Below are 25,000 nucleotides of genomic sequence, written 5' to 3'. Positions count from 1 at the left end.
AGACGCCACAATGCCCAAATTACCTCATCCTGCTTTCAGTGCATCATTTATATCAGCTAATGGAAGAATCACCAAGGAGGATTCTAGGTGAAACTGACAGGCAGCCTGAAGTCTCTTCTGAGAAGGGAAAAATTCTTGGGAAGGCCAATTATCTCTCTCCTTTATCATCTGTAAAACTATGCTAAGTTGGGGTCCTCCAGGGAAGAAGGTGGAAAACTGCACCCTGCGTCAACATCCTCAAGTGGGGCGTCAATGTAAGGAGTCTTTCTGGTCTGCCTTGGAATGTTCATAGATATTCTTAAAAGCTTTTTATTTTCTGATTAAGAATTCAAATGACTTGAAGGTGGGGATGAAAGTCTGTGAAACAAATGAATGTGATGGTCTCTGGAGAATCTAGCACTGAAACAGGATGGAAGCCCCGCAACTGGCCCTCATGATGCCAAGATATCCAATATCAGGACAGCCAATGCTGCCACTCCCTAAAATCAACTTAACCTGTGAATCCTGGTCTGGTTCTATCAGTGTTGGTCTAGCCAACAGTGGGCAAGAAGGAACTCAGTGGGGACTTGAACCAATACTACAGCACAACAAGTGTAGGAAAGTACAGTTGTGTACACTTACCATACATGTAGATGTTAAGAGTGTATTGACTGTTACAGTCATTACATTTGGGTAATCCTGCTGGCAGGTTGCCCCCAGTCGGCCTGAACTCAAAAGTCCTGGGTCCTGCATTGGCTGCTGTCTCCCCTTCCCTGATGTCAGGTCGTCAGGGGTATAAAAGATGCGGCTGATGCCATTTTCTTTAGTTTTTCTTGCCCCACTTGTCAGGTGCCCCCTAAAAGGGTAGCTAAAATTTATATATGTATAAATACATTCACCAATATAAGCTTTACCTTCATCTACAAGCAAATACACCACATAGGTTTCATCAGCAGAAAAGGGGGATGGCGGGTGGGTAACCTGGACTGCAACAGTGAATACACTCGAACATCTACAATTTAGTTATGTACACAACTGTACTATGTTCTTAGTTTTTCACTGTTGCAGTCATTACAATTTGGTACAGTCCCAAAGCTATGGATGGAAGGCTGGAGTTAAAACAGCATTAGGCACGGCTATGAGGCCCTGCAGAACTGCAGTGGCAAAGCCTGCCCTGGATTTAGAGTAGAGTGGCAGATGATGGTGCTTTGTAAATGTGTTCACTGAACTCCAAGTAGTAGCCTCTATAATGTCCTTGGTTTGTACTCCCCTGAGAAAGGCTGCTGAAGTGGCTGCAGCTCTGGTTGAATGTGGCCTAATGCCCTTAGGCACTGGCTTGCCATGGTGTAAGTAGCAGAAACAAATGCAGTGGCCTATCCACTTGGAAATGGTCTGCTTTGAGATGGCCTTTCCTTGTGATCCTGCAACATATGCCACTAGTAATTGCTCTTTCTGAAAACTTTGGTTCTATCCAAGTAGAATCTAAGCAGTCTGTGTACGTCCAAAGAATGCAGAATTCTCTCCCCCTTGTTCTGTGGATTTGGATAAAAAGTTGGCAGATGAATAGTTTGGTTAAGAGCCACACTAGACACCACCTTAGGTATAAATGTTGGATTTGTCCTCACCGAGACCCTGTCTGGATAAAAAATGATAAAAGGTTCCACAGCCATGAGTGCCTGTAGCTCTGAAACTCGTCTTGCAGAAGTTATTGCTAGGAGCAGAGCTGTTTTCCCAAGATAAAAACTTTATATCAGCAGTAGCAGCTGGCTCAAAAGGAGGCAAGGTGAGTTTTTCCAAGACATAGTTGAGGTCCCATGCAGGCATTGATAATCTCCTTGGAGGCCTTACATTTTTGGCTCCTCTGAGGTACTGTTTTAATAATGGATGAGAAAAGATTGGTGGCTCTGTATTGTAATGAGCCAAAATGGCAGAGGCATAAATTTTGATAGATGAAAAAGATAAGCCTTTGTCCAGCATCTCAGTTAAGTATTGCAAAATCTGAGGAATATTTGGCACAGCTGTATCAGTTCCTTGTGCCTCGTTCCAGGCACAGAATCTCTTCCATTTTCCAGCATAAGATTTTCTAGTACTAGGCCTTCTGGCCTCCAAAATGACATCCATCACAGCTTTACTGAGAGGTGTGTTTTGTAGGACTACTTTATTCGCCATGCTGCCAGGTTTAAAGTCCTGAGATGGCTGTGCAGGACATGATTATTTTGCTGGGACATTAGATGAGGTATTTGAGGTAAGGTCCAAGCTGGGCATTGAGACAAGTTCTTTAGGATTGGAAGCCAGTACTGACGGGGCCAGTCTGGGGCAATCAGTACCATTTTTGGCTTCTCCTGTCTGACCGTTAAGAGTACCTTGGGGAGGAGAGGCAATGGGGGAAAAGGCATATACGGATAGGTTTTTCCAGCTGAAAGAGTGCGTCCCACTTTCCATGCTTGTCTGTGACAAGTCCTTGTGCAGAATCTTTTTAGCTGGTAGTTGTGAGAGGAGGCAAATAGATCTATGTCCGGGCATCCCCATTTCCTTATCATGCTGAAGACTTGTAGATCCAGTTGCCACTCGTGGGGATCCATGAAATTTCTTACTCTGCCAGAGTATTTTTCCTTCCTGGCAGGAATTGTGCCTGCAGACGTACTTGGTAAGTTAATGCTGTGTCCCACAAAGTCATGGCTAGTCTGTAAAGGGAGTAAGAATGTGTGCCCCCCTGCTTGTTTATATACCACATGACCATGGTGTGGTCCATCTTTATCAGTAGTTGTCCCGGATGAAGTAGGTCCTTGAGGGCTGTCAAGGCATTCTTAACAGCTAGCATCTATTTTTGATTGATATGTAGATGCATTTGGGTTGCGGACCATGTGCCCTGAATGCATCTTCCTGCCATATGGGCCCCCCAGGCATAATCTGATGCGTCCATTGTTAGTGTCTGCCTGGCTGAAGGTAATGTGAATGGCTGTCGCTTGTTTTGGTGACAAGCCTTTGCCCACCATCGAAACTCCTGTTGCAGGCAGGGAAAGAGAGTAATCATTTCCAGGCTGTGGCAATGTTGAGCCCAAACACTTTTTAGGTACCACTGAAGTTTCCTCATATGCAGTCTTGCATATGGAATTAGTAGGATGCAGGATGCCATGAAGCCCAAAGCCTGCAGAAATTTTCTTGCAGATAACTGGGCCTTTGCTGCCAACATTTTGAAATAGGTAGTCAGTTGCCTTTGTTTGTCTGACGCGAGATAAGCCATCTGGGCAGTATGCACCCAAGAATATTACCTCTTGAGAGGGTACTAGTTTTGATTTCTTTTCATTGACTGTGTACCCTAGGCATGTTAGAAGCCTTTTCACAAATGCCAGATGTTGTAGAAGAATGTCCTTGTTCTCTGCTTGAATTAGACAGTCGTCCAAGTAAGGATATATTTGTATTCCTCTTTCCTGCAGAACGCAATTACTGGTGCCAGGCACTTTGTAAAGACCCTGGGCCCAGTAGATAAGCAAAAGGGTAGTGCAGAGAATTGGTAATGCATTGAGCCAGCCTTGAATCTGAGGTATCTTCTGCATAATTGTCTGATTGGGATATGCAGGTATGCCTCTTTTAGGTCTAGAGTCGCCAGCCAAGCATTCTTGCCCAGCATGGGTAGAAGTTGCTGCAAAGTCATCATCTTGAACTTTAGTACATCCGGGAATGTGTTCAGAATAGATAGGTCCAGTATTGGTCTCCAGGTCATGTCCTTTCTGGGTACCAAGAACAGTCTAGTAAAAACCTTGCCCCTGCTCTAGTTCTAGTACTTGTTGAATGGCCCTCATGTCCATGAGGGATGAGACTTGTTTTTGTGCCTCTGCCCATTGATTTTTTTGCAGATCTGGCCAGCAGTTTGCCTTTGGCAGGGTATGGAAATGGAACTTGTACCCTTGTGACACGATATTTAGAACCCACTGGTCCTGGGTTATAATGTGCCAATTCTGAGAAAAAAAAGTGCTAATTTTCCCCCTAAGGGTGCTGTCAGGAGATAAGTGCTGGGTGCAGGCAGGGGGAAGTCACTGGGACTGTTTCCTGTATGGTTGTGATTGGTCTTCTCCAACTTTGGAGGTAGAAGCACCCCATTGCTTTGACCTGTAGGAACCCTATGCCTGGGATCTGCCTCTAGGGCATCTGGGTTTGCCCCTTTGAGGTCTGTCTGACACAGGAAAAGGACCAATTATTGGTAGGCCAGTGTCTACTAAACCTAGGTGGTTATACTTGTAAAAAATCTTTGAGTTTGCACAGATTTAGCTTTGTCCTCCATTTTCTTTAACACCTTCTCTGCCTTAACACCAAAGTATCATGCTGTAAAGGTGCATCTAATAATTTAACTTTGACATGATCAGACAGATTTTGTTCCTTTAATCAAGTATGCCTCCTAATTACAGAACCCGTAACTGCGGCCCTGCAGGAGGCCTCCAAAGAATCAAAACCACATTGAAAAGTATGCTTTCCAACTTGTTCGGCTGCATGCAACAAATCCTGCATTTCCTTGTTTTCTGCACATTCAGAATTTAACAACATTTTCTGTTTAAGCAATGCCATAACATGTTGCAGATATTTGAGCATATGCAATTGACAGTTTAAGGCCCTTATAGCCAAGGTAGCAGATGTGTAAACCTCCCCCCCCCATCTATCCAGCGCCCTAGAGTCTCTGTCGGGGGGGGGGGTAGAGTTTTTTGCAGTGGAAGCCTAAACTCCTTTGGGACCCTGTGAAATAGTTTCTGGGTCTGCAGCAGGATTTTTAAAAAGGAATTTATGTGAGTCAGGAACCCTGTAATCTCTCTTGTCAGGCTTAACCGGAGCTGGAGGCAAGGAGTCAGGGGTTAAGACTAGACTCCGAAAACACATCTACAATATCTAACACAGGTGGAATGGCTAGTGGTCTGTGTTGAGCTAGTAAAAGCAAATCCCTGAGCCTCTTTTAGATTCTGAGAAATCTTTGCTCTCACAGTGGAAATGCTCCTTCATGTTATGCAAGGCTTCCCCAAAAGAAAGCTGAAGGAATAGATTCTTCAGCATCAGAATCCTCATAGGGGGAAAGGAATATTCTTGATCAGAGGAGGAATCCTAAGAAATAGAAACCTGATCTGAAGATTCTTATCAGGAGGGGGATGGGAACCCCTGATCAAGGTAATTAAGTCTTCGGCCATTTTGAGCATCTTTTTGGGCATAGAGGCCTGTCCACGTGGCTCTTGAGTTTCTTGGTTTTAGAAGGTACTTTAGTCTTTGCCTTTGAAGCTGAGGCTGGTTTAATATAAAGAGGTTTAGGTCTGAATACACCCTCAGAAGCGGGTGCCTGCTCAACAGCTCCGGACCCATCTGAAGGAATAGTATCAGAGGCACCAATGCCTCGAGTTTCCAGCGGCAAGGCCGACTCCACGTGGGAGTCTGTAGCGGCCTGCGACTCTAAAGTAGCGGGTGTCAGGGGCTGCGAAAGCGCCTCACAGAGCCGGCGAACCGGTGACTGGCTTAGGAGAAGCTTAGCCGTCTGTTTTGGGCCTCTGTTGTGTCTCTCTCCTTTTCTTTGCGTTTTTTGTGAACTCCGGTAGTCTGATGGCTATCAGACGACATTTCTGGATAATTAAACCGGCGTCCAAAATAGTTTAAAGCAAAATCATACAGTCGCTTAATACTGCGTTGGTTAAATCTAGCACAAAACCGACAACCAGCAACGTTGTGATCAGGGCCTAGGTAAGGAATACAGTAAGAATGAAAGTCCTTATGAGGTATTTGCTTTCCACAAGAAATACAATTAGCTTTTTCTGACATCGGTCTGGAGCAAGAAAAAAAAAAAAAAAAAAACACACGTTTCCCCAACAGGGTACTTAGACTTTGGATCTTAAAATCGAACACGAAAATCTCATGAGTCGGCTGAACGGCACTTGCGAACTGCTTCGGGCACCGCGCGGCAAGAAAGACTAAAGAAAATGGCGTCGGCGGCATCTTATACCCCTGACGACCTGACGTCAGGGAAGGGGAGACAGCAGCTGACGCAGGACCCAGGACTTTGGAATTCAGGCCGACGGAGGGCAACCTGCCAGCAGGATTACCCAAATGTAATGACTGCAACAGTGAAACACGAAGAACATCTAAAAGAGCTGGTATAATAGGACAAGCATGTATGGGGAGATGGCAACTCTGGACCCCCTTAAGGAAAAGGGCTGCAGATCCAATACCAACCCCCACTGGCGGGGAGAAGGCTACAAACTGCCAACTCAAAATCATTCACAGGAGTTAGGAAGATGAGGAAGACTCATTCTATGTGTCTGTAGAAGAAAGAAGGCTTGGATTCTAAACAGATGAATCATATTTAACATTAACTGCTGACAGACAAACCACTTGACAAAGAAACACTTCCTAGAAGTCTGAATAGACTTGCATGATCAAGGCTTTACTGCTTCATAGGAAGACTAGGAGGGCAGAATGGCATTAACAGCCTGCCTGAAAGTTACCAGAGAACCAACAGAGATCAAATAGGACTCTTCCCTAACCTGATTTTCTAACAAAACCGCTTTTTGTCTCCTTAAAGTTGCCTTGTTATGGTTAGCAGAGGAGTCACAGGAATCAGACAAGTACTAATGACAATGATAATGATAATAATAATAATAATAGCCAGTTGTCAAATAGATAAGCCCATTGGATAGACAGTTCTTTTCCAGGGGTGTCTCAGAGTAATGCCTGGTTAAGTGACTTTCTCAAAGTAACACAACAGGCAAATGAGGGAAATCAAATCCTGTCGTGACTGTAAATGACTGATTTTCCTGCTGCAATCACACTTGGAGAAATGGGGCCTTAAGGAAAAAAAGTCAAATTTAGGAGATAAAAGTAATGTGAGCACAGCAGTAAGGTAGGAATGCCTCAGGGAGCACCTAGATGAACACCCCATCCCCTGGGATGGGCACATCCATCCTTCTCTGCCAGAGCCACAGGTGCTCAAGTTGCCAATAGAACCAGTCACTTGGGCCATAGTGAGGAATTTACCCCTCTAGATCACTGCTCTGCCCTCAGTTTCAATGTTTTACCCATTCAGTTAGCAGATACACGCACTGGTTTAAAACAGGTGCTCCTTCAGTTTTGCTATGAATGACTGACAGCGGATCTCTAACTTAAAATTTGTTAGGCAGTTCCATGAGGCTGGTCTAATCTTTGAGGAGGTGCTTTGTGACATCACTACACCACAGTCTAAATTAAAATGATTACGTCATTATGGCTTTTGCGGAGATAATACAGTTGACCCCTAAAAGTTAATTTATCTCTTACTGGCAAGACTAATTGTGCTTTAAAATAATACTAATGTTTAGAATTATAAGCAGGAAGCCAGTTAAATTTCCTAAAGTCGCAGTGATGGGCATATAGATATGCCAGGAAGCCAGAATGAAAAACATTGTTCCCTGCTATTTGTAAAATATGGGAGTTGGTATTAGAATGGTATAACTACTGGAAGATTATACTAATTTAAGGAATTAATTTTTTTTTTTGCTAAAGTTTGCATGAGGGGGTGGATTAACTTATAGCATAGCTTGACTTGGGCTACTTTTTTTGGCTAGTGTATCTGTATGACAAGTTAGGGACAGAATGGGATCTAGTATCAGAACAGATACATCTGTTGTTCAACTATTCCCATAGTGGTCCTTAATTATTTTGCATGCGACAAAAGCAGAATCACCAATGACATTAGTGCATACTTTGCTGGCTTTACAATCTACTCTTGTATATCCTATTATATAGCTAATCAAAGCTTTTCTATAGTTTTCTTGAAAAGCACGGGTAACTTGGCATTTTTTAATATAGCTATGTACGCTGATACCATCATAAGTCAACAGTAAGGTCATTAAACAGTGAGAGCAGTAATAGATCAAAGACTGAACCATGGAGATCCGCCACAATGAACCTGCCTATTTCTTAGGGGACTAAATGTTTAATGTATTGAAATGGTCTGTTGTACAGAAACGGTTTGAACCATGTTACATTGTTACTTCCAAAACAAAGTTTCTGATTTATTCAAACTATTACGACTGATGATTTCAGAAAGAACTTGTTGTTCATGTTACTGTAAGTCTGTCACTTTACAGAGCACAATCAGGGTACAAAAGCCTTTTCTACGGCCATGCTGATAGTCACTTAATAGGCCACAATTATTTTTAGTGATTTAAAAAAGTGCTTACAGATGAGCTTTTCAAATCAGCTAGTGAGAAGACAGAAGTTTGATAAAACTCAGTCTAAGACTGCAGACAGCGATTAGACTCGAAGTAGTGGTACTATAAAAGGTATGTTTGAACTTCGTAAGGAACAGTTCCTATTAGTGAAAGACTGTAGATGAAAGTTATCAGTAGTTTGGCAATATGCAACCATGCTAAGAAATGTTGAGTGAGGTTTTCTAAATTCATCAATGAAGGCTTTGCCTAATTTGTTTAGCATATAATTTATGTCTGTAATGGTTTTCTGTTTAAAATAAGAAGTAGGATTAGTCACATACGGGATAATACACTCATGGTAAGGTTGACTGAAGATTTGTTTGATTTCCAGAAATTTTTCTGACTAAGGGGGTTCGCCAATACAGCTATAATTTAAGTAACCAGACCCAAAAGTGTGTCGACTGGTTAGTCCACTCTTTTTGCAATAAGGCATCTTTACAACTTATAATTAAAGGACCTTCATGACACCTGGAATAATTGGGTCTACATTATATCCGTAAAAAAAGACATTCATCGAATACATGTTCTGCGAACAACCAACAAAAATCACTTGAACCACAGAAGTTTTCCCACAGTTCGCAAGAACTTGCCCACCAACCTAAACTTGCCCTTTTCCCCACTGTAGTGCATATCTGAGTTGCTATACAATTAGGGATGTGTGGAGGGCGAAGCCCCCCCCCCACCTGGATGGATTTGAGTTAGTCCGTTGTGTGTTTCGGACTGTCGGTGGGCAAGTGTCTGGAACCATGGGACAACTTCCGCGGTTTGCTGAAGTGATTTTTGTCGGTTGCTGTTCATGTAAGATGTAGTCGATGAATACATCTTTCATGGACGTAACATAGACCCGAATAATTGTATTCTTAAGAAAGGTCTCAAGAAGCATTTCTTGAAAGTAACAGTACTGGAGGCAGTAGAGGAGGGAGGTTGGATGCAAATAATACAATATTAAGACAAGTATACTAACGTATTAACAGATGTGTCAGACAATTGGAACCAAGTTATTTCTGGCATCAGCCCAAGGTCTAGGAAGGTTTTCAAAGGATACATTGTTCCTTAACCAGCAGGAGTACAGCACAACCTGCCTACTTTCCTGGTCTGATCTCTCTTTATACTCCTTATATGAAGAATTAACATTCCTTAAAACTTTTTTTTTTTCCATTAGACTAAGTGTTGCCCTATTTGTTCTTCACAGTGTTAATGTTGAACAAAGACACTTATGTTAAGATTTGTAATACAAGTTCTAAGTTACTGGATGTTCTTCTTTTGGCTTTTCCCAGTTAGAGGTCGCCACAGCGGAACTCCGGTCTGCTAATGATTGGCAGTAGATTTTTTACGGGTGCCAAGGTGCCAGCTCGACACCCAACCTTCAAAGGCACGCCCATTCTACACGTCTTTTGAATGCCACTCGACCGCGGGGGGGACATGCAGACTCCCCACAGAAGGCTCTTCAGCAGAGAATTGAACGGGAGAACCTCTTCCTGTGAGGCAACAACTCTATTGCTGCACCACCGCGGCTTCTTCTAGGTTACTGGATAACATAAGAAAAAATGAAGTACTTGCCCGTGCTTTTATTGTGGTTCATGATGAACTGGAATAGCCATCTGTGATGCAGAAATAATACAAGATTATGAGCTAGTGCTTTTTTCTTGGGGGGGGGGGCACAGTATGTTCAACAAGGTGTTGATATTAAAGCACTACTAGAAAATGAAAAGACAGCATGCAATACAACATTCATCCATAACTCCATTTTCCCATTTTTGCACACAATTTAAGGGTGTCATTTCAACAGTGACTATCTATAGCAAAGTTTTGCACCACCGGGTGGCTAGTCTTGCCACAGTAGTTCTTCATCACACACTTGGCACAGTACTTCACACACTTACATGCACACTCACTCCTATATCTAATTTTGTGTGTCCAATCCACTGCATGTCTTTGGAATGTGGGAGAAAACCCAAGTGAACACAGGGAGGACATGCAGACTCCACAGAGAAGGCACCCCAGCTGAGAATCGAACCAGGGAACCTCCTGCTGTGAGGCGACAACACCATCTGCTGTGCCACTGTGCAAACAGAATAAAAACAGAACACTAACTAAACCTCATATACCAAGTGACAGTACGTCTGACAGAGCACTAAAATGGATTCTTATGCTTGATGGCAGGAGGTTCCAAAGACAGCACCTTAAAGCCCAGAGGAATCAAGTACCATCCGTGGAAATTCAAGCAATCCATGAAGAGAATGCACGACGACCAAGAAGTAAAGTAAGCAGAAAAAGGAAAGATAAGCACAGATAATTAAAAATAATGGCAAATCAGAATAAAACCACGAGTCAATAAATACAAGCAATTAAAATATGGTGCACTGTATATGAAAATGGAAGTTCGTAAAATCATTAAATAAAAAAAAAAAAAAAAAAAACTCACTACTGGGATGCTGTTGATCAAAGCATATGCTGCGACAAGAGAGCCAAATGACCAACTGCTGGTTCAAGCATCAGGTACCAAGTACGAAAAGTTCAAGAATCAAATTACAAGTGCGACTGACATACAGCTAGCAGTAAACAGGTCAGAATAGGTGAGAGTCAGATGAACTGCAGGTTAATCAGGCTTGAAGATTCACAAATGAGGCAGGAACAAGTTCAAAGTCAAACAACGAAATGCTCAAATGTTGACTACACCAACTCATCAGTGCATCAGTGTACTCTTAAGATTTTCTTTAGGCTGCAGACTGCAAACTACTCTACTTGGAAGCAACTGTAAAATAGCAGATGAGTTTGCTTCAAAAGCCCCAGTCCTGAAGCTGAGGAATTCACAACAGCAACTGTTGCAGTCACCACCACAGTGAGCAGCAGTCCAGACAAAAAACTCCAGTCACAGCAGACCATCAGCTGCAAAACAGCTGAGCCAGAAGAAAACTGGCAACAGGATTATGGAATGCAGTTGCATCCTTCACTGTCCCAGAAGCCCAGCAACAAGGTAGATGGAGATGCAATGTGTTAACAGAACTCGTGCTTCAGTAAACAAAAAAAAAAAAATCAGCAGATGAACACAGCAACAGTATTCTCCAGTCTTATCACAGTAGTAAAAATGACAGGGTCTAAGTAAATGACAAAACAGTGTTAAAACCAAGGCAGCGGAAAGCACTGGGAAACAAAACAGTCTAAAATCTTGAAATCTTTGCAAAATGCCAACAAATACCCTAAACAAACCCAGGAACTCAAGACACAACCAATAATACTTATAGCCAACCTTTTGTTGAATGTTCACACATGCAATGTGGATTCGAAGGAGGCAGCAGGATAGGAAGGTGAAGCTTTTGTTGATACCAAGAGCCAGCTGTACATTAAATTCTGTTGGAACACAGGCAACCACTCCTGTAAACTGGAGGCTGCTGCCACTATAAGCTGTGACAATAAGTAGTTATTGGACCTATAAATACACCCTTATTAATCCATTCTTTAAGTGAGAGAGCTGAAATGCCCTGAGCCAGTTTAGCAGCTTGTCCAAGTATGTTGCCCGAACAATGCACCATACGAGTTAGGAAAAGTACAGTTGTGTACACTTACCATAAATGTAGATGCTCGGGTGTATTCAGTGTTGCAGTCATTACATTTGGGTAATCTGCTAGCAGGTTGCCCGCAGTTGGCCTGATTAACAAAGTCTTGGGTCGTGCGTCAGTTGCTGTCCCTTCTTCCATGACGTCAGGGGTATAAAACATGCAGCCAACGTCAGTACCTCGGTTTTTCTTGCTCCAGATGTCAGGTGCCCCCCAAATGGGGAGCAAAATATAACCTTAAATTACAGCAATATACTCTAATCAAAAGCAAATACACCAAAATGGATTTTAAGCATAGGAACAGAAAGTAGAGGTATAGTAAGGGAAAAAATAGGGGGCTGAAGGGAGGGAACCAGGACTGCAACAGTGAACACACTGACATCTACATTTATGGTTAAGTGTACACAACTGTACTATGTTCTTAGTGTTTCACTGTTGCAGTCATTACATTTGGGTAGATTCCCAAAGCCATGGTAGGGAGGATGGATTTATACAGCATTAGGACCAGCTATAAGGCCGTGCAAGACAGCACTGGCAAAGCCAGCTGTGGATTTAGAGAAAATTGGTAAATGATAATGCTTGGTGAAAGTATGAACTGAACTCCAGGTAGTAGCTTCTAGAATATCCCTGGTAGAACACGTCTAAGAAAGGCTGCAGAAGTAGATGCAGCCCTGGTGGAATGAGATCTGATCCCCTGTAGGATAGGCTTTCCATGATGCTTGCAGCAGAAATTAATGCAATGACTTAGCCTTTCCCTCTGCCCCTGCAGCAAATGCTACCAGCAGCAGTTCAGATTTTCTTTGAGTTTTAGTTCTGTCCAAGTAAAATCTCAGTATTCTGTGCACATCCAATGAATGCAGAATCAGTTCCCCTTTGTTCTGTGGATTGGGAAAGAAATTTGGCAAATGAATGGACTGAAAGGGGGACACTGGATACCACCTTGGGCATGAAGGATGGATTGGGTCTTGAGTGACACCCTGTCCGCATGAAAAATTATGAAAGGCTCCACTGCTATAAGGGCCTGCAACTCAGATATCCTTCTAGCTGAAGTGATTGCTAGAAGGAAGGCTGTTTTCCAAGAAATAAATTTTAATTTTAAGTCTGCAGTAGCAGCTGGCTCGAAAGGAGGCAGAGTGAGTTTCTCAAATACAAAGTTAAGGTCCCAGGCAGGGGTTGGGGCTCTCCTGGGCAGTCTCAAGTTCTTGGCCACTCTGAGGTACTGCTTGAGCAGAGGATGAGAGAAGAGGGGAGGTTCTGTGTTATAATGAGCTGAAATGGCGGAGGCGTGGATTTTAATGGATGAAAAAAAGACAGGCCATTGTGAAGCATCTCGGTTAAATATTGAGAAATCGGAGGTAAACTGGGCGCTGCTGTGCCCATTCCTTGAGAGGGATTCCAAGCACAGAATATTTTCCATTTATCAGCATAAGATTTTCTAGTACTAGGTCTTCTCGCCTCCAAGATATCCATCACAGGTTTGCTGAGGGATGTTGAGGGTGAATTTAAGTGATTAGCCAAGCTGCAAGGTTCAATGTAGGGAGCCGAGGGTGCAGAATCTGGTTCTCCTGCTGAGATAGTAAGGAAGGTGTCTGAGGCAGGTGCCATGGGGATATTAGAGAGACACTGTGCAGGAGTGGGTACCAGTGCTGGCGTGGCCAGTCTGGAGCAATCAAGATCATTTTTGGTTTGTTCTGTTTAACTTTTAGCAGAACTTTGGAGAGCAGAGCCAGAGGGGGGAAGGGCATCATAGGTTTTCCAGCTGAAGGACAGAGCATCCACTTTCCAGGCTTTTTTGTGAGGAATTCTTGTGCAAAACTTGTCCAACTGGTAGTCCTGGGGGGAGGCAAATACATCTATGTCTGGGCTCCTCCATTTGCTTGTCAACATGTTGAAAATCTGTGGTTCCAGTTTCCATTCGTGTGGGTCCAAAAGATTTCTGCTTAGGTCATCTGCCAGAATATTCAACTTTCCTGGCAGGAATTGAGCTTGTAGTTGCACTTGGTAGTTAAAGGCAGTGTTCCACAATGCCATGGCTAGTCTGCAAAGGGGGTAGGAATGTGTACCCCCCCCCCGCTTGTTTATGTACCACATAACCATGGTGTTTGTCAGTCTTTATCATTAGTTGTCCTGGGTGAAAATGGTCCTTGAAGGCTGTCTGAGCATTCTGTACAGCTAGCATTTCTTTTTGATGGATATGTAGGTGCATTTGATTTGGGCTCCATTTGCCCTGAATGCACTTCCCTGCCAGATGAGCCCCCCCATGCATAGTCTGATGAGTCTGTAGTTAGGGTTTGGGCAGCAGGGGATCGTGTGAATGGCAGTCCCTTTTTTGGGGGCAGGCCTCTGCCCACCATAGGAACTCTAGGCATAGGCAAGGTATGATCGGAATCATCGTTTCCAGGCTGTGACAATGTTGTCTCCATAAACTTTTTAAGTACCACTGAAGTTTCCTCATATGCAGTCTTGCATATGGAATTAGAAGAATGCAGGAGGCCATGAACACCAAGGCTTGCAGTATTTGTCTTGCAGACAGCAGGGTTTTTGTGGCCACCTGTTTGAAGTAAGTCACCAAATTAATTTGCTTTTCTGGTGTGAGGAAAGCCATCTGGGCAGTTGTATTCAAGCTTGCACCCAAGAATGGAATTTTTTTTTGAGAGGGTACCAGTAGTGATTTCTTTTTGTTTATGGTGTACCCCAGACAAGTTAGAATCCTTTTTACAAATGCCAGATGTTTTATAAGTATGGCCTGGTTTTCTGCCTGAATTAGACAATCATCCAGGTATGGATTTGCTGTATTCTGGGCTGTGGTGTAGTTCCTGTGTTGTCCATTGCCTTACTTGGATAGAAGGAAGTTTCTTTACTCACCAGTGGGAGTGGGGAGCCTTGAGCAGCCTATCTGTCCCTGAAGGAGTGACCTCAGCACAAGAGCTTATAGTAATTGGTTGTTTTGGACCATTTCTAGCTATTTTGAAGTTCCCCGTTTAAAATCCGCATTTGCACGGCTTTGCGCATTTGTGTATAGCGCAGCGCAACAAGATTAAACTTTTTCTGGCTCCGCCAAGACTGCTCTTCAAATTTTCCCTTAAGAAAGCTCTACTCTTATAATAAATCAGTCTAATCGCTTTATTATAAGCCTAGCACTTTTTCTCAAAACCTCTCTTCTAAGTAAGCACTCGCTAAGTAAGCGCTACATCCACCTACCTTCCCTGTGAGTACCCACTTCCCTTAAAGGAAGAGCACAATGCTACAATCGTCTCATGTACACAGACAACCCTCCCAACAAATACATGCGAGAGATGCAACTATATAGCCAAACTGGAGGCTGAACTCTCTCAACTCAGGACTGGCAAGACCAGACAGGAGGAGAAGGTAACCACACACACACACACACACACACACACACACACACACACACACACACACACACACACACACACACACACACACACACACACACACCAAACCCAGTCCCACATAGACCTACCACAACTGCAAACCAAACACATAAAAACACAAGACATACTCGGAGGCTCTAACAAAAAAGCTTACCAAAACAGAGGCTCCCAAAGCAGACACCCAAAAATCCACCACCTCAAAACATAACACATGCAACACATACTTCAATAAATCAGTGTCAAACAATCACAGCCCTTAAGGCCAAACACCATGCCTGATACACTAGTAATAGGCGACTATAGTCAGACACACTGACGTTCCGCTTACCAGGCTGAACAAGGAGAGGGCAACGGTGAGCTGCTTATCGGGAGCTAGGATCCGCCACATAACACACGCACTCAGGTCACTCCAAAGCAAGTACAAATATGACTCCCGTCATTATCCATGCCGGTGTGAATGACCCGAGACGTACCTCCCTGGACTACATGGAGAGACAGAGGAGCTCTCTGATTATGTAGCCCAGGCTGGTATAACCCTGACCAGCATCTTGCCCTCACCAAGAATGATGCCACAATACAAAGACAAGATGATCAGCTTTAATAAATGGCTCAAATACAGGTGTCATTCTAGGGGGATCCAATGTCAGTCTGCTTGGGATGACATGCTGGACAAGCCACGCTGCTTCGCAAGGGACGGCTTGCATCTGTCACCACTGGGCTTCCGGATATTGTCTAAGGCTCTTGCCTCCCCCATAGTGCCTTTTTTAGGCAAGGCTCAAAAGACAAACCCACCTCCTTAGAAAACAAAAATGGAAAAAAATTAAGGGTAATGCTGCTCAACGCCAGAAGTCTAAATCTCAAGATGCAGGCTCTCTAAGCACTCCTCAGTATGGAGAACATAGATGTCTGTGCAGTAACTGAAACCTGGTTCAAGGCTCCCGAGAGCACCCCAGCGCTACCAGGCTATACCTCGTATCATGCTTTTCGGCCCCAAAACTCGGGCCAAACCAAAAGGGAGGGGGAGTGTCCATATTCATCAAGGACACCCACACCTCCAGGTTAGTGGCCACACATGAAGCATCAGAGACCATCCAGGTGCAACTAACTGTAGGCAAAACTGCTATACAACTGGTAGCATGTTACAGACCACCCTCCCAATCTCAGGAACCCCACTCAGCCTTCCTGAAGACATTGGAGGATATGAATGTCTCACCAAACACTATCATATTGGGAGACTTCCAACTACCCTAACATAGACCGGGTGCATTATTCTAGCCCAAACACCCTAGCCCAAAGGTTCCTGGAATTCATAAATTCAAATGCAATGGAACAGCTAGTCACATCTCCCACAAGGTGAGATAATATACTAGACCGGATCATCACAAACATGGGGATAAAGTGCTCCACACCGGAAGTATACCCCTCACTAGTGAGATCTGACCACAAACTAGTCACCCTGGATATACATATCCCACCTCCACCCCAACACAAAAGCCTACAGTGAAAAACGTCTCAAAAGCAGACTTTACACTTCTTAAAACTGAGATGGTATCCTTTAAGCCAACTGGGCCAGTGGAAACTACATCCCACAATGCAGAATCCTTCACAAATGCTTTCTACGGACATCTCCAAGAATGCATGGATCATGCAATCCCAAATAAAACCAAGACCCTCTCCACCAAGGGCAGGCGTCCTGCCTGGTGGACCCCAGCCATAAACAAATTGTATAATAAAAGAAGGAAGCTACTGCACGACAGAGCAAAATCCCATAAACAGAAGGCATCTCTGATCAGCACTAGTAGAAAGCTACGTTCTCTCATAAAAACATCCAAGGCCAACTTCGAGAGAAAAATCGCTATGGACACTAAAGATAACCACAAGGCCTTCTTTAGCTATGTTAGAAACATGGGCGGAAACCCTCAGATATGTTCAGAGTTAGTTCACAATGACAAAAAATACACTGAACCCACAGATATTGCCAACATTCTGGCAGACAGGTTCAGTGCAAATTTCTCCCCTCCCTCACCCCCAAAAGAAGAAATACTTATCCCAGCTGAATGTAACCTCCCTGTCATCTCAGATGTCCGGGTGAGAACTGCCCTCAGCAAAGCTAAAAACACAGCATCAATGGTTCCTGACGGTATCCCGGGTTGCGTGCTACGTGAACTCCAAGAGGAGCTAAACCCGCACATAAAAATGCTATTTAACCTTAGCCTTACTACAAGATATGTACCTGAACACTGGCGTACAGCAACAGTAGTCCCACTCCACAAAGGAGGCACCTCTACAGACCCTGGTAACTACCGCCCCATAAGCTTAACCAGCCTGGTCTGCAAAACTATGGAAAGAATCATTATGGAACTCAAACAGACATTGGGGACTTAGACACTTGATCCCACCCAGTTCGGCTTTGTAAAGGGCAGATCCTGCCTTTTGAACCTGGTTGACTTTTTCGAAACAGTCACTAGAGCCATTGACGAGGGCAAAGCAGTCCATACAGCCTACCTGGACTTGGCTAAAGCTTTCGACAATACCCCACTCTGGCATCATAGACAAGCTCAACAGCTTAAATGTAAATCCATATGTCACAAGATGGGTGGCAAACTGGCTAAAGGATAGAACCCATAAGTCAAAATCGCTGGAGCCATGTCAGACTCAAAACCAGTCTGAAGTGGTGTCCCACAGGGCTCTGTCCTGGGACCCCTCTTGTTCGGCGTTTATTTCTCAGATGTGAACGCAAACATGGGAGGGTTGTGGCTGACAAAGTTCACAGATGACTGCAAACTAGGCGCCTTAGTCGATACACCAGCTGACACATGCATCCTACAGAAAGGCCTCACTGAAACGGACAACTGGTGCCGGAGTCATGGCCTTAAACTAAATGCCAAAAAATGTATAGTCATCCCCTTTGGGAAAAACAAAGTACCCACAAATTATCACAGACAGTAACCCACTGAATATGGAAAAAGTAATCGGAGACCTGGGGACCCAAGTCAATAGTGACCTCTCATTTGACACCCACATTGCCAAAGTGGTTACAAAGACTTTCTACCTTGCCCACCTGATCATGAAGGGATTCACATACAGATCAAAGGAGGTCATTGTACCCCTATACTCCTCCCTTATCAGGCCCATGATTGAGTACAATGCCCCATTTGGTATGTACCTCACCCAGCACTTGCAACAGCTAGAGAAACCCCAAAAGTACCTCACCAAGAGGATCAAGGGTCTCCAACATATGTCATATACTGCCAGACTAAAGAAACACCAGCTCTATTCAGTTGCATACCGCCTGCTCAGAGGTGATCTGTGCCTGACGTACAAGACCTTGTCCAATCCGGAATTTATGGACATGCTCCACCTCAAAAAAATCCAAATCCATCAGAACCACGAGAGCTAAAGATTTAAACCTCAGCACAAATATGTATAGGACATGCTGGAGGGACAGATTCATAACTCAGAGGCTTCCCATACTCTGGAACAGAAACCCAGTTCATGTTAAGCAGAGCCCCTCACTGACTCTCTTCAAGAGAAATCTTGACGAGTGGATGGGAGATCGTAGGTTTACCCCAGGGGTCATCTCTGCATCACTACTAGACAGAGGCACAGTAAACTAATTCTATTATGTAAGGGGGTCTTCACTGTGTCACTACTAGACAAGGGCACAGTAATCTAAATCTATTCTGTACACTTTTGTACCATTACATGGGGTGGCGAAAGCCACATCACTATGGCTAGGCTTATAAATGCCCCAGGGCAGACAGCCTAGTACCAAACTATGAAACTATGATATATTTGAATATTTATTTGCCTGCAAAATGCAATTACTGGAGCCAGGCACTTTGTGAATACCCTGGGCACAGTAGACAAGCCAAAGGGCAGTGCAGAGAACTGATCATGCAAGTAGCCTGCTTTGAAGCGTAGGAATCTTCTGCAAGATTCCCTGATTGGGATACGCAGGTAAGCTTCTTTTAAGTCGAGAGTTGCCAACCAGGCATCCTTGCCTAGCATAGGAAGTAAATGGCGAAGAGTCAGCACCTTGAATTTTGGAATGTCCAGAAATGGGTTTAGAGTAGACCGGTCCAGAATTGGATGCCATGATTCATCTTTTCTGGGTACCAGGAAAAGTCTGGAATAGAAACCTTGTCCCTCTTCCTCTGCTGGTACTGGTTGAATAGTCCCCATGTTTAAGAGGGAAAGTACTTGTTTCTGAGCCTCTGCCCACTGATTTGGGGGCAGGTCTGGCCACCCGTATGGTGTTGGCAAAGTGTGGAAATGAAATCTGTATCCCTGGAACACTACTTAAAACCCATTAGTCCTGGGTTATGAGTTCCCAGTTTTTTGCAAGAGCAGCAATCTTTCCCCCCAAAGGGACGTCTGAATAAGTGCTTGGCAATTTTGAGGAAAGTCATTCAGACTGTTTACCATAGGGAGGTGTCTTGTTATTTCCAGATTTTAAAGTGGAAGCACCCCATTGCTTAGTTCTGAGAGTCCCTTGGGACTGAAACCTGGTGCTTTTGGAGTGTCTGGGTTTGACTTGAGTGGATCTGGAAGGAGCTGGAAAGGACCAGTTCTTAGTAGGCCAATGTCTACAAAACTTGGAGGTTGGACTTGTAAGAAATCTTTCACAGTTTGCATAGATTTAGCTTTATCTTCCATCTTTTTTAAGACTTCAGCCATATTGCCAAACAGGCTGTCCTGATGCAAAGGAGCATCCAACAATTTTGCTTCAACAAGATCAGGCAGAGATTGTTCCTTAAGCCAAGCATGCCTTCTACGCACAGACTCAGTTAACAGCAGCCCTGCAAGAGGCCTCTAAAAGAAATCAAAACCATAATGCAAAGTATGTTTTCCAACTTATTCAGCTGAATGCAATAAATCCTGTAATTCTTTATTTTTCCACACAGTCAGAAATAATCATTTTCTGTTTAAGCAGCCCCATGACATGTTGTTGAAACTTTAGCATATGAAATGGACAGTTTACAGCCCTGATTGCCATGGTTGCAGAAGTACAAACCTTTTTTCCCCATCTATCCAGCACCCTGGAGTCTCTCTCAGAAGGGGTAGGATTTTTAGCAGTAGAAGTTTTAATGCCCTTGGGCCCCTGAGAAATGGTTTCTGGGTCCGCAACAGGATTTTTGAAAAGGAACTTGTGGGACTCAGGAACCCTGCAGTATCTGTCTGGTTTACTAGGAACCAGAAGCAGGGAATCAAGGGCTATACTGGACTCCGAAAACACATCAACAATGTCTAGTACAGGAGGTACAGCCAAAGGCCTATACAGAGGAAGGAGGAGGAGGAAATCCCTTTGCCTCTTTTTGGATTCAGAAAATTCCTGACTTTCCCAGTGAAAATGCCCCCTTAAGGTATGTAAAGTTTCCCCAAAAGAAAAGTCCTCAGCGGGGGAAGCAGATGGAATGGAACCCTCTGCATCAGAATCCTCAAAAGTAGGTATGGACAAATCCAGGTCATTAGAAGAGTCAGAAGAAACAGAGTCTTGTTCAGAAGATTCATAGTCAAGCTCAGCCCTAGGCCTCTTAGAAGGGGGGGGGGGCTGACAAAACCTGATTAGAGTAATCTAATCTTCAGCCACTTTGATAATTTTGTTTTTTAGGCATTGGGGCCTGAACATGTGGCCTGGGCATCGGTTTTTTAGATATCAATCGAGATTTAGGCCTTAGCACTGAAGGTGGAGTTTGTTTAATATGCAAGTCTGTAGGCCTGAATACACCTTCAGAAGCCAGTGCCTGCACAGCGGCTCCGGACCCATCCAAGGTAAAGACATCCGCGGGTTCCACAGGTGAAGCATACCGGACTCCGCATGGGTCTAAGAGGCCTGCGAATCAGAAGCATCAGGGGCTGCGAAAGCACCTCACTGACTACTGGCGACTGGCTTAGGAGAAGCATAGTCGGCAGTTTTGGACCTCAATGGTCTGTGTCTGTCCTTTTCTTTCCATTTTTTCGGTATTCCAGTAGTCGGATGGATAACCAACGTCCTTTCTGGATAATTAAACTGAAAACCAAAATATTTAGAGACAAAAAATGTACCGGCGACAGATAGTGCGCTGATTAAATAAATCACAAAACCGACAGCGAAGTACATCGTGGTCAAGGCCTAGGCAAGGAATACATTACAAATGAAAATCTTTATGATGTATTTGCTTCCCACAAGTAATGAAATTATTAACTTTTAACGACATCGGTAAGGAGCAAGAAAAAAAAAAAAAAAAAGTTTACTCAATGGGGTACTTGGCTTTAAGTTGAAGACTTCGGTTCTGAAACTCGAAAACGGAAATTTCAAACGAAAATTTCAGGAGTCGGCCGACCGGCACTTGCTAACTGCTTCTGGCGCTGCACGGCAAGAAAGACTGAGGTAATGACATCGGCTACATGTTTTATACCCCTCATGACCTGACATTATGGAAGAAGGGACAGCAACCGACACAGGACCAAAGACTTAGTTAATCAGGCCAACTGAGGGCAACCTGCCAGCAAATTACCCAAATGTAATGACTGCAACAGTGAAACACGAAGATCAGACTATCCTTGTATCTAGTGATTTTCTAGCCAAATCTGTTGGCATGTACTCATCACTGTGAATGAGCATCAAGTTCTGGCACAATCACAGACTCACTACATGCTTCAAAAGATAAGTTCTGCAATCAGTGTCTTATGTAAACAATGGTGTTTTTCTTAAATCTAGCAAAACTGATGGATTTTACAGGAGCCTGGAGTTGGGATGGTGGTTCCAAACTGTGAAGAATGTCTAGGAGGGCTTTAACAACAAAGGAAAACAGAATGTCTATGCTGCAGAATTAGCAAAAAGTTCTCTGCATCTTCAGGAGAGGACAACTCTCAAGAGTCCTACTTAAAATGTTAATTCAGAAAGCCAAGCACCCCCCCAATGGTAGAATTGTCAGATAGGAAACTATGGGAAAAAGTAATTTTCATTTCAAGTGTCATAAGAAATGGCATGTGCATTGGATCAATGTTTGCCATACTCCCTGTATCCCTCTTCAGGGTAACAGAAGTCTGACAGTATGGATGATGGCCTTCTTGGATGTCCTCTTTCCATCTCCCTTTGCCTCAAAGGGAGAAGAAAGTACAGCTGTCTAACAGTAGGTATTCAAATAGAGCACTGTTGGAGGAATGGTAACAGATGGGACATATCCTGCCAAGGAAACCATACATCTAGCCAGTATACCAAGCCTTAAGTGCTCCTTCCTTACATACTGCATATTCAACCTCAGACCAAGAGGCATCAGTATGAACATACACCGATAGTGGTCATTGCTCAAGTTCATAACTGAACTACTGCAATGTATTCCTCAGAATTTCTTCCTTTTTGTTTTCTCATAATTAAGGGGAAGCCCTTTGGGAGTCCACACTGCTGGTGCCAGATAGACATTTGAGTGCCTGAAGCTTGGACACTATCAACTGATTTCTGGTGAGCTATTGTCCGATTTTCATACGACCAGCAGAAATATGGTACCTTTGCTACAACTTGACAAGTCTCCGTGACTATATCAGGAATCCGCCATTGCAGACGACTGACAAGTGACAAGTGACAAGTGACAAATGACTACTGAATGCATTTTTCTAGAGCATTCAATCTGGAATGCAAAGCCTGAAATGCTTTAGTCAACTCAGCCTCACCACGAGAGGTTACTGTCAAAACCATTTATTGTTGTAACGTAGAAAAGTCAGGAGGAAGAGGGGTCTGAGGTGGGGGTTTTTTTTGGGGGGGGGGGGTGCAAACCAAATTTTCCTTGGAGCCAGATATCTAAATGGACATGTTTTTTTTTTTTAAGTCTGTGTATATTATATATATACACATGTATGTATTAATATATAAAATCCTTACATCTTTTTTTAAAAACCTTTACCCCCACTGTTATGTGAACTTGCATTTTACATATATCAATGTGGGAGCACCAAGGGACTTGCTTTTGTGATTTTGATGAAAGTCGATCACTCACTCAACAGATGTACAGTCCTATACAAACCTACATGCACACATTGAAACCCATCACATCCCTAAAGAACATTTTAGCATTTATCAAAATCTGCCCTTACGAGGAGAAAATACCTTTCACTGCTGCAGTGGAATGAGCTTCCTTAGTCAAAATACATCTATGGTGAACTTCACAAAAACCACCACAACTTTGATTTGCAACAAAAAGTAATATAATAAATTTAGCACTTCAGTCCCACAAATTCAGAATGAGGGGATATGGGTTTTAAGGGAATTTACTGCAAGCAACATGTTTATACCTAGTTATGCCATCACATGAGACATGACTAAATTGTAAATAATGCACATCCTAAGACATTTTGGTCAAGGTGACAGCAGTTTTGAAATTACCTGTCCTCTTTGTTGATCTGGTCACCAAAGCCTACAGTGTTGACAATGGTCAGTTTTAGACGAACGTTACTCTCATGTAGCTCATAGGTATTCGACCTCAGCTGAACTCCAGGCTGGGAATGAGAGGAGGGTTCACCTTCAAATTTGGTGTTGAATAAGGTATCCATTAAGGTGGATTTACCAAGGCCAGTTTCACCTAATAACAAGAATGGAACAATTCATTGTTGGGCTCCGCAACATATTAAATAAGAAAGGATGCACATTGATGCAGTTATTTCACATAAGTGTTGGTCAATGCTTTAGTAGACCAACTTATAGTTGGCATATTTTCAGGCATTGTTTACTACTTTTAACTAGTTTTACTGTTTACTTTTATAGCGGTTCACCGAATACAAATGTATCGCTTACAATAAAACAAATTCAATATTTTTTCACAATAGCTGTTGCAATTAACAAATCATAACCTTGTATTTATCTAAATCCATAAACAGTATCAAGTAAATTGTACCTCTCTAAATCCATAAACACAAACATTTCTACTTTGTTAATGCTTTCAGTATAGAAATCAATATACAATATCCCTCCCTCCCTTTTAAGAAGCATTTACCATGTAAAAAGTACATATTTCAAAAGACAAACACTACTCCTTGCAGATAAATGTATTGTAGTCTTCTCTAAAACAAATATGAGAACTAGTGACCCACAAACTGCTTTCTAGCAGATTGGTCATGAAATTCTACAACCAATTAACCAGTAAAACAGAAATATTTAGCTCACAAAAAATCAAATATCACATCACACGCACCAAGACGAAGTTTGGACTCTTGCAGTGAGATCACATCCCAATGTATTTATTTCCCTCCTGCTTAAACCTGTGCATAGAAGGTGCTTCACCATCATGAGTCATGACCCCAACTAGTCAAAGATAACTCACCTTCACGTGGAATCCAACACTACAGGACAAAAAGAAAAAAAAAAAAAAAAGATAACCAATGCACACAACCTGCCACACTTAGGGCATAACAGGATAACCATGCACAGCCCTGTTACCATGGTGATGACACCAAGTGGAAATGAGATGCTAACCTGTGTAGTAAGTTTGGAGGCAATCATCTACTCCTCCCACAGCAGGTACACATCTCCTATTGTAAAGGTTCAGTAACTATTTTTATATTGGAAGGAACTTTGTGAATCCTATGCAAATACACTTCATCACAGTTAACTATTCCACCCTAACAAAGGAAACGTCAAATTAATGGTGTAAAACCCCTTTCAACAACTGTTCTAGACCCCAGTCATGAAGTCAGGACTTGAGGCAATGAACTCGGGGCTCTCTTCCCTACACTATGTTTTACAGAATAGACATATACTTTGTTACTTTAACATGGCAGTGGTCCAATATTCTCTTACCCCACCTCACCTGCCTGCAGGATTTCAAACAGATGATTCCCCTACTGGAAAAACTTTAACATCAGTGGTCCATGGGGC

At 43.2% G+C, this 25,000-nt stretch overlaps 1 protein-coding gene across 1 annotated transcript in view; it reads right to left on the bottom strand.

The window, feature by feature from the left end:
• The window catches only part of SEPTIN6 (septin 6), a 1,039,180-nt gene that overhangs the window by 880,734 nt on the left and 133,446 nt on the right, over positions 1–25,000 (bottom strand). Inside the window, exon 3 of the mRNA XM_044053963.1 lies at positions 23,513–23,708. Within this exon, the coding sequence (XP_043909898.1) occupies positions 23,513–23,708 (196 nt within the window). The remainder of the gene's footprint in view (positions 1–23,512; positions 23,709–25,000) is intronic.

This window comes from Protopterus annectens, chromosome 13.part0 (genome assembly GCF_019279795.1).
Source record: "Protopterus annectens isolate FY-2018-M chromosome 13.part0, PAN1.0, whole genome shotgun sequence".
Lineage (NCBI taxonomy): Eukaryota > Metazoa > Chordata > Ceratodontiformes > Protopteridae > Protopterus > Protopterus annectens.
Note: the sequence above shows the minus strand (reverse complement) of the source record. Positions and strands in the feature narration are given on the sequence as shown.